The sequence below is a fragment of the Lagenorhynchus albirostris genome, chromosome 19 (assembly GCF_949774975.1).
Source record: "Lagenorhynchus albirostris chromosome 19, mLagAlb1.1, whole genome shotgun sequence".
NCBI lineage: Eukaryota > Metazoa > Chordata > Mammalia > Artiodactyla > Delphinidae > Lagenorhynchus > Lagenorhynchus albirostris.
The window spans coordinates 55853844-55867890 of NC_083113.1; the positions used below are offsets into that span (position 1 = coordinate 55853844).

Here is a 14047-nt window from a genome sequence, read left to right on the forward strand (position 1 = left end):
GACTGAACAGATACAAAAACAAGACCAATATATATGCTGCCTACAAGAGACCCACCTCAGACCTACGGACACATATAGACTGAAAGTGAGGGGATGGAAAAGATATTCCATGCAAATGGAAATCAAAAGAGACCTGGAGTAGCAATTCTCATGTCAGACAAAATAGACTTTAAAATAAAGACTACTACAAGAGACAAGGAAGGACATTATATGATGATCAAGGGATCAATCCAAGAAGAAGATATAATAATTGTAAATATCTATGCAGCCAACATAGAAGCACCTCAATATATAAGGCAAATGCTAACAGACATAAAAGGGGAAATTGACAGTAACACAATAATGGTGGGGGACTTTAACACCCCACTTACACCAATGGACAGATCATCCAAACAGAAAATAAATAAGGAAAGACAAGCTTTAAATGACACATTAGCCCAGATGGACTTAATTGACATTTATAGGACAACCCATCCAAAAACAACAGCATACACTTTCTCCTCAAGTGCACATGGAACATTCTCCAGGATAGATCACATCTTGGGTCACAAATCAAGCCTCAGTAAATTTAAGAAAACTGAATTCTTATCAAGCATCTTTTCCAAGCACAAGGCAATGAGACTAGAAATCAACTAGAGGGAAGAAAACATAAAAAACACAAACATATGGAGGCTAAACAATGTGCTACTAAACAACCAAGAGATCACTGAAGAAATCAAAGAGGAAATCAAAAAATACCTACAAACAAATGACAATGAAAACACGATGACCCAAAACCTATGGGATACAACAAAAGCACTTCTAAGAGGGAAGTTTATAGCAATACAACCCACCTCAAGAAACAAGAAAAATCCCAAATAAACAACCCAATCTTACACCTAAAGCAATGAGAGAAAGAAGAACAAAAAAACCCCAAGGTTAGCAGAAGGAAAGAAATCATAAAGATCAGATCAGAAATAAATGAAAAGGAAATGAAGGAAACTATAGCAAAAATCAATAAAGCTAAAGGCTGGTTCTTTGAGAAGATAAACAAAATTGATAAACCATTAGCCAGACTCATCAGGAAAAAAAGGGAAAAGACTCAAATCAACAGAATCAGAAATGAAAAAGGAGACGTAACAACTGACACTACAGAAATACAAAGGGTCATGAGAGACAACTACAAGCAACTCCATGCCAATAAAATGGACAACCTGGAAGAAATGGATAAATTCTTAGCAAAGTACAACCTCCCAAGACTGAACCAGGAAGAAATAGAAAACATAAACAGACCAATCACAAGCACTGAAATTGAAACTGTGATTTAAGGTCTTCCAACAAACTAAAGTCCAGGACCAGATGGCTTCACAGGCGAATTCTATCAAACATTTAAAGAAGAGCTAACACCTATCCTTCTCAAACTCTTCCAAAATACAGAAGAGGGAGGAACACTCCCAAACTCATCACCCTGCAACCAAAACCAGACGAAGGTTTCACAAAAAAAGAAAACTACAGGCCAATATCACTGATGAACATAGATGCAAAAATCCTCAACAAAATACTAGCAAACAGATTCCAACAGCACATTAAAAGGATCATACATTATGATCAAGTGGGGTTTATTCCAGGAACGCAAGGATTCTTCAATATACGCAAATCAATCAATGTGATACACCACATTAACAAATTGAAGGATAATCTCAATAGATGCAGAAAAAGCGTTTGACAAAATTCAACACCTATTTATGATAAACACTCTCCAGAAAGTGGACACAGAGGGAACCCACCTCAACATAATAAAAGCCATATATGGCAAACTCACAGCCAACATCATTCTCAATGGTGAAAAACTAAAAGCATTTCCTCTAAGATCAGAACAAGACAAGGGTGCCCACTCTCACCACTATCATTCAGCATAGTTCTGGAAGTTTTAGCCACAGCAATCAGAGAAGAAAAAGAAATAAAAGGAATACAAATTGGAAAAGAAAAAGTAAAACTGTCACTATTTGCAGATGACACGATACTATACATAGAAAATCCTAAAGATGCCACCAGAAAACTACTAGAGCTAATCAATGAATTTGGTAAAGTAGCAGGATACAAAATTAATGCACAGAACTCTCTTGCATTCCTATATAATAACAACGAAACATCAGAAAGAGAAATTAGGGAAACTCCCATTTACCACTGCAAGAGAAAGAATAAAATACCTAGGAATAAACAAACCTACCTAAGGAGGCAAAAGCCCTGTATGCAGAAAACTATAAGACACTGATGAAGAAAACCAAGGACAATACAAACAGATGAAGACATACCATGTTCTTGGATTGGAAGAATCAATATTGTGAAAACGATTATACTACTCAAAGCGATCTACAGATTCAATGCAATCCCTATCAAATTACCAATGGCATGTTTTACAGAACTAGAACAAAAAATTTTACAATTTGTATGGAAACACAAAAGATCCCGAATAGCCAAAGCAATCTTGAGAAAGAAAAACGGAGCTGGAGGAATAAGGCTCCCTGACTTCAGACTATACTACAAAGCTACAGTAATCAAGACAGTATGGTACTGGCACAAAAACAGAAATATAGATCAGTGGAACAGGATAGAAAGTCCAGAGATAAACCCACGCACACATGGTCACCTTATTTTTGATAATATACAATGGAGAAAAGACAGCCTCTTCAATAAGTGGTGCTGGGAAAACTGGACAGCTACATGTAAAAGAATGAAATTAGAACACTCCCTAACACCATACACAAAAATAAACTCCAAATGGATTAAAGGCCTAAATGTAAAGCCTGACAGTATAAAACTCTTAAAGGAAAACATAGGCAGAACACTCTATGACATAAATCACAGCAAGATCTTTTTTGATCCACCTCCTACAGCAATGGAAATAAAATTAAAAATAAACAAATAGAACATAATGAAACTCAAAAGCTTTTGCACAGCAAAGGAAACCATAAACAAGACGAAAAGACAACCCTCAGAATGGGAGAAAATATGAGCAAAAGAAGCAACTGACAAAGGATTAATCCCCCAAATTTACAAGCAGCTCATGCAGCTCAATATCAAAAAAACAAACAACCCAATCCAAAAATGGGCAGAAGACCTAAACAGACATTTCTCCAAAGTAGACAAACAGATTACTGACACACACATGAAAAGATGCTCAACATCACTAATCATTAGAGAAATGCAAATCAAAACCATAATAAGGTATCACCTCACACCAGTCAGAATGGCCATCATCAAAAAAATCTACAAACAATGAATGCTGGAGAGGGTGTGGAGAAAAGGGAACCCTCCTGCACTGCTGGTGGGAATGTAAATTGATACAGCCACTATGGAGAACAGCATGGAGGTTCCTTAAAAAACTAAAAATAGAACTACCATATGACCCAGCAATCCCACTACTGGACATATACCCTGAGAAAACCACAATTCAAAAAAATACATGTACCGCAATGTTCACTGTAGCAGTATTTACAATAGCCAGGACATGGAAGCAACCTAAGTGTCCATCGACAGAAGAATGGATGAAGAAGATGTGGCACATATATACAACGGAATATTACTCAGCCATAAAAAGGAATGAAACTGAGTTATCTGTAGTGAGGTGGATGGACCTAGAGTCTGTCATACAGAGTGAAGCAAGTCAGAAAGAGAAAAACAAATACCGTATGCTAACGCACATATATGGAATCTAAAAAATGGTACTGATGAACCTAGTGACAGGGCAGGAATAAAGATGCAGACGTAGAGAATGGACTTGAGGACACAGGGAGGAAGGGGAAGCTGGGATGAAGTGAGAGAGTGGCACGGACATATATACACTACCAAATGTAAAATGGATGGCTAGTGGGAAGCAGCCGCATAGCACAGGGAGGTCAGCTCGGTGCTCTGTGACCCCCTAGAGGGGTGGGATAGGGAGGGTGGGAGGGAGGCTCAAGAGGGAGGGGATATGAGGACATATGTATATGTACAGCTGACTCACTTTGTTGTACAGCAGAAACTAACACAACATTGTAAAGTGATTATACTCCAATATAGATATTTAAAAAAAGAAAAAAAAAAACAAAAAGCACTGGGAGATTTCACATTCTCCAGATTGTAGGCTTCTCTAGAAAGATCAAAACACGTGCCATCCCCAAGATGTGGCCTGAGCACTCTGGTGAGTCCCAGCCCCCCGAGACCCGCTGTCTCACTAGGGCCGTGTCCTCACTCCCTGGACCCCAGCTTTCACAGTGCTGGGCGCAGGTGGTGAGCTGTCCACACCTGTGGAGGACAGGCAGGAAGACCAGAGGCACAAGCCCCTCGTCCTGAGATGTTGAAACCACGCTTAGGTCTACAGCCCGTCTCTGAGGACAACACACCACCGTGAGCCTGCAGATGCTGACACGCTGTGGGCTGCTGGGGACGGGGAGAGCTCTGAGGGGCCCTCGGCAATTCCTCTAAAGTCCTCGAAGCAACAGCAGCCACGAAAGGCGGTGACAAGCTGCCAGCTCACCACTATGACCTGCCAAGGGTGGCACGTGGCAGGGAGAGCTGGGCGTTGGCAGCTCCTCCCTCACCCCCCGGCCTGGGCCTGTCTCTTCGCAGGACCTCACCAGCACCCCGATCCCACAGGCCCTCTGCCCTTTCCGGTCAGTCTGTCCTCACCTATGATCCGAAAGCTCATGTTTGGCCACTTCGAGGACAGAAAACGGTACAGGCAGGGGTTAAAACTTAACAGGCTGCCTTGGGTTAGGCAACGGTTTCTTTCTCAGAAATGGCCCCTCATACATAAAAAGGACTTCATCAAAATGAACAACTCTTATGCTTGTAAGGATACCATCAGGAAAGTGAAAAGACAACAGACAGAATGAAAGAAACTATTTGCAAGTCATGTACCTCATAAGGGGCTTTCATCTGGAAGCTATCGAAGAACTTACAAGTCAATAAAAAGACAACTCAATTAAAAAATGGATAAAGGATCGAAATGGACATTTCTCCAAAGAAGACATAAAAATGTCCAATGAACACATGAAAGGATGCTCAACATCATTATCTTTAGGGAAATGCAAATCAAACCACAATGAGATGTCACTTCACACCCACTAGAGGGCTATCGTCAGAAAGATGAGTAACAGTAACTGTTGGTGAGAATGTGGAGAAGCTGGAACCCTCATACGCTGCTGGTGGGAATGTAAAACGGTGAAGCAGCTTTGGAACAAGAGTTTGGCGGTTCCTCAGAAAGTGAAGCATAAAACTATAGGGTTTTACTCCGTGGTGCCAACCCAACAGGAATGAAAACTTACGTCCACACTAGAAATGGTACATGCATGCTCAAAACAACACCATTCACAACAGACAAACAGTGGAAACAGCTCAGTGGTCCATCAAGTGAGGATTAACAAAATAAGACCTATCCATCCGACGGAGTGTCATTCAGGTCTAGAAAGGAGGGAAGTACGGAGACAGCTACAACATGGATGAATCACTAAGACGCACTCCGCGAGAGCAGCCAGTCCGCCAAGGCCGTGTATTATACGACGCCCTTTTTATGAAATGTTCAGATTAGGCAAACTCATAGAGACAGCAAATCAGTGGTTGCCTGGGGCTGTGGGAGGAGGGAATAGAGGCTGACTGGCTGCTGGGTAGGAGGTTTCTTTTGGAGGCGATGAAAATGCTCTGGAATTACAGCGGTGATGGTTGCACAACCTTGGAATATACTAAAAACCACTGAACGGTACACTTTTAAACAGAATTTTGTAGGACGTGAATTACATCTCAAAAAAATACTTAACAGGTTGACTCAGAAGCCATTCCAGGTTGTCATCAAAGAGAAATGGACAGGTGGGCAAGAGCCCGTTACACACTTCTTTTTAGCTTCATACAGGTAATGCGTATTTATTGAAAATTTTCTTCACCAATAATGGTGAAACCAAGACCCAAATTACAAAACACGATGGCAGTTGGTACTTATAAAAATAAAGCGAAGGGCTATGTTTCACAGATTTGTGCAAGTTTCTGTCAAAATCTCAGTCTGTCCTCTCATCAAAAAGGAGATCACGGCATCTGTGTAGTTCCTCATGATGTAATAGTAAAAAACTGCGTTCTGTTGACAAAAAAAAATAGCTTTGCTTCCATACAGCACAAGTCTTTAAAGTGACTTTTCCCCAACAATAAATATAGAAAATAGCCTTTATGGAGCACGTCTAGCTTGGTCAGAACCGTTTCCTCCCCGACAGCCTTTAGAAGTCGTCCGAGTCTTTGGTGCACGGGTGGCCGGCGAGGTCTGACTCCAGGCTGCCCCGCGGGGCCCTCCCGCGTCCCCGCGCCCCGCACGACACACCGTGAGCCTGCGCTCCTCACCAGGGGAGGCCCGCTCAGCACAGGCTCTCAGAGCGTTTCGAGCAGGGGGACCCCGGGAGCCCACGGCTCCGCCCGCCCGCCGCGGCCACCCTCGAAGGCTCTCCCTGGCGCTCACAGCCAGCCGGGCGGATGTCACACCGAGGGGGCCTTTGGCGGGTGAACCTGCTGCACGAGCTGTGGGCGCTTCACCCTGGGCTTCCTCCTCTTTGGCCTGCTCTTGGCCTTGTTGATCTGCACCACGAAGAAGGCCAGGACCACCATGGCTCCCAGGAAGGCGAAGACGGGAATGGTCTGGCCCACCTCCTGGTTGTAGCGGCCAGGCATGATCCCTGCAGGAGGACACGGGGGACGGTCAGTGCACACGGCCACGGCCTCTGTGCCTATGAGACAAGCTGGGCTCGTAGTGACCCAGAGAAAGAATGAGAGAGAAGTGCATCCAAACTCAGATGAGGGCTTCCTGGGGCAGGGGGTGGAGTGTGAGGTCTCTGCCCCGCCTCCCCACCGGTGCTCCCTGAGAAGCCAGCGTGGTCCTTCTGCTGCCGCGGATAATCTGCAACGGGGGCGCCCTGTCTCTGTTATCATGAAAACCACGGAAGACGGACAAGTCTAGGCGCTGATGTTACACTAGCTGGACGGGGGGAAGAGGGAGGCGGCCTGGCGGGAAGGTGAGGACGGCCGGCCACGCTCCCGCCGCTGGGAAGGCCTCCCGCAGATGGGACGCGTGGCCGGGAACTGAGAGTGGCCATCGGAGGAACCTGGTTTGTGCTATCACACGGCTCTGTAACTGAGCGACGCTGGGGTTCCAGAACCAACCTTTACCAGTGCACCCCGGGACCTGCAGGCAAGGCCCTCAGGAGCTTGACGTCAGCACACGAAGTCCCCAGGGCTGGACCACGTGGGCCAGGGTGCCCCTTCCTGATCCCTGGAGTTCCTGGCCAATTTAACACCAGGAGAAGTGCCCGTGGGGAGCTGTAAACTCGTGCAAGAGCACAGGGATTTCCGGAACAGAAGAGGAGCCCGCACTCTGCTGGAACGACTTGGTCCAATCATCCCAGATAAAGGACAACCTGTCCCCAACAGTCCAGTGAGGCCAAAGCCATTATGTGGCAGGTGGGGGGGGGACCATTTGATGTCACTTAGGGTGAGGGACACCCCACATTTAACTGAGAATCCCAGCTCAGGGAAGTCCCATCCTAGGGGGGCCAGGGCAGAGAATCGGTGAAGACGTCTGGGTTGAGGGTTCAGGGGCCATGCTGTGACAGACGGACATCATAAAAGAAATTCTAACTTGAAAATTCAAGTAGAATTTTCTAAGAGACGACAGCAAGTGAATCCTTTAGGTCTGCTTTGGGCCTTGTTGATTTGTACCACGAAGAAAGCCAGGACCCCTGTGGTCCCAGGAAGGCAGAGACACGAACGGCCTGGCCCACCTCCTGGGGGACAGAGGGAGGCTCTTTTGAACAAACCATAGTATGAGTCAGCCCAGCAGTCAAACGCCGAAGAACTGACCTCCAGGGATGTCCCACGCTCCGCTCTCTCCCGGAGACAAGGGTCTCACTTGAGGGCGATTCGGTCGGAAGCTGGGTAACACCACCTTGTCCAGGTCGATGGAGAGTAACTTCTGGTGTTTCCAAAGATTACTTCAGGAAAACGGATTCAAACAAAATAAAAATAAGCAACTGTACTGGCCCAAGGAAGCTGAGCCAATCCCTAAGAAACAGAAAGTGATTTAAACATTAATGTGAAACGCTGTCCCACCTACGTCTACCTAAACACAACTGTTGAGGTAAACACAAGTGGCAGCACACTTCCAGGCCCCGAGACAAGAACGTCAAGTGAAGCCCGTACACGCAAGGTTCAGTTCTAGAGGGTTTACACCACTAGCAACTCGAGCTTGCCTTGGCCTCAACCAGAAACGTCACCCAGAAGGAGGAGAGAAAACTACACGTAACGTCTGAAAGGAGCCGGCGGACGCAGGCGAGTGGACACGGCCCGGCTGGAAGGTGCGCAGTCCCCACCGCGAGGCAGCAGAGCCGTGGGCACTGCTCTCTGACGGACGCAAACCACGGCGGCAGAGGGGGCAGACCTGGTGCCAGGGGCCAGCCGTCACCTTGGTCCTCGAGGACACCCCTCTCGGGAGGCAGAACAAAGCAGACGCACGAGTAACCGAGGCGTGGACAGAAACCATGGGCATAAAGGGATGAGCATCTGCCTAGCCTGCAGGGCCACAATGAGGAAGAAAGGAAACACACGTGCTTTGCGAAATGTACTGGACTTGCTACGATGGTACCATTATTCGTATCACTAATTCTAAGATCGGAAGAAGAACTTATTCAGGCCAATACGGCTTGTAACTGAGGAAGAGAGGCTGGTATACTGCCAAGAGCAGCCTGGGAAGACACAGAGATTAGAGCAAAGAGGGCGAATGGAAACTCTGAAGACTGCTGTGGCTAAAATCAGGGAAGAGAATGAAATATGCTGGCAAATTATGAATTCGCCATTTTTCCGCTTCTCATTCATTTGGAAATTGCTGGCCCATCTCTCACTCTGGCCAAGAGAGAGCAAAGAGTTCAGTTCTATCAGCAATCAGGATGAAGGTCAGCAGGACGCCGACACTGGCTCTGTGAAGAGGTTTTCCGAGCAGGAAGCAGATAAGCTGCTATCTTGCCCGTCCAACCGGGCAACTGCTCAGAAAATGCCGAGTATTATAACCTGTTCTATTTTATGTAATTTAACTTTACTTTTCAGGTTTAATCAGTCTGAAAATTAAACTGACAATGCTAAGTTACAGAATCAATGACATTTAAGCTTTATAACCCTGCAGGTGAATATACATGGGGCTGTATGTTAATTCTCACGGTGCTTTCCTGTTCTGGAATTTAACTACCTGGCAGTGGCCCCTTCTCGTTGAGCAGATGGGGTGACAGCGCACCACATTATCACTTGAGAATTTCACAATGTCCCGATGGGAGGACAGAAGGTGAGCCTCACCCAGGGGCTCCTTACAGGTCTGACATTCCTGCAACTGCTCTGGGTACGGATGCCTGACGCCCAGGAACGACACTGGGAGATGAGTCCTGGTTTCAGGAACGGAGTGGACGCCTGCACTCAGCACTGGGTTGACGGACCCTGAGCCTTTCCAGGGCTCTCGGACACTGTCTCGCATCGCTTCAGAGATTCAGAATCTAGACCTAGATCTAGGGCGATGAGAACTGAGAACAATTTTCCACAAGATGTGAGATGTGAGGTAAAGGTGAAGCCTGGTGGGTGTAGTAAGGAGGAATTCTTGAGAGCGACAGTGAAAATCAAAGTCTAGGAGCCGCACAGCAGCAGCATCCTTGACGGGCCAGGCTGGGACTTGACACGTTGTTCGATGTGGACACGCAGACACCAAGGATACTGTTATCTATGCTCAGAGCCCCGAGCAGCACTGTGGAGAATAACTGGGTTTCAGGAACCTCTGCCAACAGCCACTGTCCACTGGGCATGAACTGCTGACCACAGCTGGAGTCCAAGTCTGGTGTGAATACTAGGATGATGATACGTTATAAATAAATGGGATGTAAAAATGGAATCTTATCAGAAATTTTTAAATGATGGCATGGTAACTGAAATGGAAAAGTACTCAGTAATTAAAGTTTCAGGACCAAAAGTGCTGACGAGCAGAGAGCGTAATGAATCTACAATGCTGTTTTCCATCGAGCGTGTTCTGAAGAGGTCGTGCTCCTCACTCACTGAGTGACTGGCGCACTCGGTGCTTCTGTTCATGACGGTAAAGCAAAGGAAGCTTCGGGGCCTCCTGCGGGCAGCCCCCTCTTTGTGGCTCACAGTGTAGACAGTGGCCCCCCATGCCCTGCCACACACACCCCAACACCTGTACACACGGAGACCCAGACAAAGTGGGCAGGCTAGGCGGGGGAGAGGAGGCAGGGGCCCCCCTCAAGGGGAACCTGCCACGTGCGTGAGACGTGCTGCCTGCGAGGGGAAACAGCTGCTCGCAGCGTCGCTCAGAGAAGCGGGAGCCGTGGGGGTGGGACTGCTCCCACAGCCACGCCCAGAACATGGGCCCCTGCATCACGTACCAGGACCTCAAATCTCCTCACCAGAGCAGGAAATTGTCCTGCTGGGGCCAGCCATGCCCAGGAGAGAAACAGGGAGAGGGACTGATCTAGAGAAAACCTGGAACCAGCGGCCTGAGCTGGCTCTTCTGCCCGAAACAGAGAAACAGCAGGGGTCACTCAATTTTTGGCTTCTGAAAGGAAACGACAGAAATGAAGAGGCTGAGCTTGACAGATGGAGAAGCAGGCAGATCAACGTCTGTCATGGTTAAGAAGTCACTTTACCAGGGACGACACTCAGCCCAGGGTGAGGGCACAGACGCAACCCCGGGCCCGGCGACAGGCCAGAACCCAGATCTACTCCTGAAGTCTCTGCCCCCGGGTGTGACACAGAAAGACCCTGTCTGTATCCCAGAATCAACACCACACATGGGGAGCGCTCAACTCCTGAACCTCGAACTAAGGGAGCCAGAGCTTCCCTTCAAGGGGACATCACTGTCAGATCACAAGCTTTTTAACCAAGAGCCAACCAAACCTAACGGGAGGCTAATTACCCAAAGCACTTTTTATGCAGGATACCACCAGGGTGCATAACTCCAAAGGTCAATACAGGAGTTCGCTAGTTTAAAAAACATCACAAAATGACAAGCTGGACTGGATTATTCGATAATGATGTCAGTAAAATTCCGCTCCCTCTTACTAAAAAAAAAAAAAAAAAAAAAAGGCAATGAATCATAAACCCAGAAGGAGTGGAAAAGCACAGTGTCACCAACCTGGGAGCCGTCTCATTCAAAGGCTGTGGCTTGGCCCACGACAGGTGCGGACAGGCCGGCAGTGCCCGAGGCTCAGGGCCTCCCAGCCGGGCCTCAAGGACCTTGGAGTACCGGTGCAGGTGGTTCCCTGGGCAGCACCCACGCCAGCAACCAGGCCATCGTTGTTAAGAAGATGCGGGGAGAAAACAAGGCTTCATTAGTTGTCTGTCTGCTTCCCGGCCGTCAGGCCCACTACACGCGCTTCTCACCTGCCTGCCAGGTGCTCAGGGGTGAGGCCTGGCTGCTGCCGAGAGTGAGCGAACAGATCAGGACGGCCGCTCCCTCTAAGGTGGCCATGCTGTACACACGGCAGCGGCCGGGCCACCCCGCTGACCGGAATGACACGCACTAGGCTGTACTCGAGGAGTCTAACCTGTAGATACGCTTCGTGGAAACAGCTTCCTCTTTTCAAATATTTAATGCTCAGGCCAAAAAGAAAATCTGCATTTTCAAAATTCAAAATTCTTTTTGCTTCTCAGATCTGTGCCGTCCCTTACTGCAGCCACTGCCCACGTGCGGCTACTGAGCGACTGAGAGGGTGGGTGTCACGTGTTTAAATAATGGCGTTCTGGTGAATGGGGCTCAAGAGTTTTATCACAATGAACTTAACCTGTTTCTTTTTAGTCCTTAAATGCGGCTACTGGGAAGTTCAGAACCACACCGCGGCTTGCACCGAGCGTCCAGGGACAGCCTGGGAGGAGGGGGCTCGGGCTGCGCGGCCACGGGGCTGTCACCCGCTAGGCGACCTGGGGCCCTGTCTCTTCTGTGAACCGGAAAGAAGTACCTATTTTCAAGGGTCCGGAGAGGGCTTAGAGATTAATCCCTGTGAGCAGCCCCGGGCTGGCGCCTGGTACCTCGAGAGCGCTCTGAGCTGCCGGCCGCTCCTCCCAGGAGCCCGTCTTGTGGGAGCCCGTCTCGCCTCGTGGGAGGACACGGGCGGGGGCGCCCCCCGCGGCCACTCACCTTCCATCCTCTCGGGAGCCACCGAGCGCGCTCCGCTGGGGGGGCGCTGCCGAGCGCCCGAGTGGCTGAGGCTGGGGGGCGTCACCCCGTACGACGTGAACTGCAGGAGCGCATCCAGGAGCCAGAAGCAGTCTGCGGGTTCAGCAACAGGCTGCTTAGCAACTAGACCTGTTTACAGCGACCTCTACAGGAAAATCAAAGCTGGCCCCCGAACAAGGGGGAAACGGGACGGCAGAAGGTGGGGTCCCAGTACAGCCCTGTGCGTGAGACACTCGCGTCCTCCACGGTCATCGGCAGCCCACGCGGGCCTCACTCCCAGCCCCCAGGCGCCCCTCGGTTCTGGGTTCCTCACGACAAGGACAGAAGGGGCTCCTGCAGGGACGGTGGGGCCACGCGCCACCAGAGAGCAGAACCGCCCGGAGATTGGGGGTCTGCGAGAGAGGAGGGGAGAACCGGGCACCAAAGCTCCCGCCAATACCCGCAGGCTGTCCCGGTGGAGGGATCTAGATTTTCAGGAGAGGGTAGAGCCAGGACCAGTGGGTGCACGCCACAGGGAGGTGGGTTCAAGGTCAACGCAAGTACAAAGTCTAGCAGTTTGGGCCGCCCTGAGTCAGTGGGCCCCGACCACAGAGCAGGAAAGCTGAAAATGGCCAGTTACTTTGGGGGGTCATCCCAGGGAGTCTAGGTGCTGGGCTGCACTCAACAGCCTCCGTCACAGGGCCACACGGACGGATCCTTCCTATCAGGAGACGAGGAGCTGCACGGACTTTAAACCTGGGATCACTGCTCCCCAGCGGCCACCTCCCTGCATCCCATCAACACCAGCGCAGACGGGGTGAGGGTCACAGAGAGGGGACGGCAGGAAGCACTTGTCTCCCGACGGAGCACCCAGTCACATGCTCCCGGCCCCAAAAGCTCCTCCAGGCGGACACGGGAAGTGTAAGGACCAGGACACTCTCTCAGGCATTTACAGTTTTCATAAAGACTCACCAGAGATCTCAGGTCTTAAAAGACAATCTCTGTAGAAATAAAACATTAATCTTCTTTCAACTATGACTTTAACCTTCACTTTGGACTGTTTTAAAGGAAAACGTTCTATGGATTTATATGAAATACTAGGAATGTAGTCACTTGACCTTCACATCACAGAGAGCGAGAGAGGGGGAGAGAGGGGGGGGGACGGACGCAGCGCAGACGCCCAGCTCATGCCCAAACCGCCTCGGCCCCTCTGCCTGCACGTGTCTGGAGCACACAGACACGGCTCCCCCAGCCCCTCCTGCCCCCCATCCTCAGGGACCTGAAAGACTAGGTTCTGGTCTGGTCTAGTCATCATCTCACCAGCAAAGAGACGGAACACTTGCACCCATCCATGCCTCCTTTACAAAATGAGAAAAATGAAAGTCTTCGTCCAAGTTCAACCCCCCAGATCTGAAGGTGCATCGAGAGAGGCCGAGGAGGAGGAGGGGCGCTAAGGACGAGCTGCCCCCTCTGCCCCCACCTCACACCCAGCGATCATACCAAGCACCCCTCACGAGGGCCAAAACTCCCGAGTCTGGGCTGAGGGCCAAGCGCTGGAAGAGGGTGGGTCAGACCTGAGAGGGGGACTGCGCAGCAGTGCCAGGGACACAGCTTCCAGAGGGGGACACCAGGGAGGGCAGAGACTGGGTAAACTGGCCTCCCTACCAAAACACGGGGGCCTGGCCTCCGCTGGCCTCAGCACAAGGAGCGTGGAGGGGAGGGCAGCGCAGCCTGCGAGCGTGCTTTTGTTTTGCTCATTAAACACACCCAGCCCGAGATACCTATCAGAACATCCCAAGCACCTGGCTCACCTGAGCAGCCCCTATGTACCAGCATCTCATGGGTGCCTGT

The 14047-nt window shown here is 49.4% G+C and overlaps 1 protein-coding gene across 9 annotated transcripts in view; it reads right to left on the reverse strand.

Moving 5' to 3' along the window:
* Positions 1-5864: 5864 nt before the first annotated feature.
* Positions 5865-14047, reverse strand: part of MBTPS1 (membrane bound transcription factor peptidase, site 1) — a 50140-nt gene continuing 41957 nt past the window's right edge. For 8 of the 9 annotated variants that reach the window (XM_060130075.1, XM_060130079.1, XM_060130085.1 and 5 more), the window contains 4 exons: positions 12179-12310; positions 11177-11303; positions 7855-7985; positions 5865-6674 (listed from right to left, as the gene is read on the reverse strand). In XM_060130075.1, coding sequence (XP_059986058.1) covers positions 6478-6674; positions 7855-7985; positions 11177-11303; positions 12179-12310 — 587 coding nt within the window. In that variant the 3' untranslated portion in view covers positions 5865-6477. The remainder of the gene's footprint in view (positions 6675-7854; positions 7986-11176; positions 11304-12178; positions 12311-14047) is intronic. The other variant, XM_060130076.1, reaches the window with a different exon arrangement.